Genomic DNA, 1,236 nt, shown 5'->3' with positions numbered 1-1,236 from the left:
ACAACTTACAATTTATCAAGGGAAAGCATACCCTATTTGTGAATAATCTGAATGAAAATGTTACATTGTTGGAGAAGAAAGATGATAATTCATTTATTAAAAACCTCAGTTCAAGATAAGTCCTCTTCATCAAGCCACTTGAGCGTAGGCAAGACTTTGACAAGAAATGACCTGAAGTTCTCATCAGCAACCGGATTTCCTTTTGTGTCTAATTCTGTCAAGTTCAAACTCTGAAATATCAAGAAAGGCTCCCAAAATGTTGCTGCACTAATGCCGATGCTGTCTGCAAAGATTTCGAACTGGTCCCATGCAAATTCTTCAGTGTGAGACAAAGGAGAAGAACACAGGTACCTTCTTGTGTCAATAGAGTGTGATCCAATCTCATTGTACGAGATATTTAGCACTTTAAGTGACTTAAGTAATCTGAGAGGCCCCAAAGCAGTAAAACTACCCAATTTATTGTGACTCAGATTCAAACAAGACAAAAGTTGCATTGCCTCCAATCCTGTCAAAACATTCAGTATGTTGATTGTTGATAACTTTAATTCCACTATATATATATATATATATATAATGAGAAGGCATAATTCTCGAAAGTGCATCGCCAAGGATAAAATCTTATACATTTCACCATCCAAGATGGAATCAAGTTTCCATTTTGTTCTTTCACCAGATTTTGTACGCAATACAAAATAAGACCATGTTAAGTTATTAGAAAGTTATAGAAGAAAATAAATACATGGAAGTTATACCTTCAATTGATCGAAGTTGATTGTGGCTAAGGTCTAAAGTCTGAACCCATAATAAATTCTCAATCGACCCCATTCGTGACAATGAAAGATTTTGCAGTCGGAGACAGACATAACCGGCAAATGCCTCTATAGCAGTTTTCTTGTAGTGGCAGTATGGTAGTATAGAATCCCTAGATGAAGTTATCTGCAGAATGACCAAAATAGAAAGTGAAAAATTATTTGAGTGACTGAAAAAACTGACCATTTGCAAAAGAACAATTAACTGAAATTTTATGCTCTTAAAGCCTAAGCTTCTGGCTTTCCTCTGTCGCAACAATGATGGAATATACATATATCATAGTTAGTGTCGAACTTGGTAACCGGCACCTATTGGCAATGTTGAAAGCTTGGATTCGGACTGTTATACAAGCTGTTCAGTTTTGGGAAGGCAGACCTACTTGACTTTTAAGTAATCAGATGATCATCTTTTGGGAACAAATAGAAG

The 1,236-nt window shown here is 35.8% G+C and overlaps 1 protein-coding gene across 2 annotated transcripts in view; it reads right to left on the bottom strand.

The window, feature by feature from the left end:
* Window positions 1–1,236, bottom strand: part of LOC107617783 (geranylgeranyl transferase type-2 subunit alpha 1) — a 16,768-nt gene that overhangs the window by 11,263 nt on the left and 4,269 nt on the right. For both annotated transcript variants that reach the window (XM_016319650.2, XM_016319652.2), the window contains 2 exons: window positions 753–936; window positions 3–505 (listed from right to left, as the gene is read on the bottom strand). In XM_016319650.2, coding sequence (XP_016175136.1) covers window positions 111–505; window positions 753–936 — 579 coding nt within the window. In that variant the 3' untranslated portion in view covers window positions 3–110. The remainder of the gene's footprint in view (window positions 1–2; window positions 506–752; window positions 937–1,236) is intronic.

Source organism: Arachis ipaensis, chromosome B09 (genome assembly GCF_000816755.2).
Source record: "Arachis ipaensis cultivar K30076 chromosome B09, Araip1.1, whole genome shotgun sequence".
NCBI classification, from domain to species: Eukaryota; Viridiplantae; Streptophyta; class Magnoliopsida; order Fabales; family Fabaceae; genus Arachis; species Arachis ipaensis.
The sequence above is the reverse complement of the archived record's forward strand: the minus strand, read 5'-3'. Positions and strand labels throughout refer to the sequence as shown.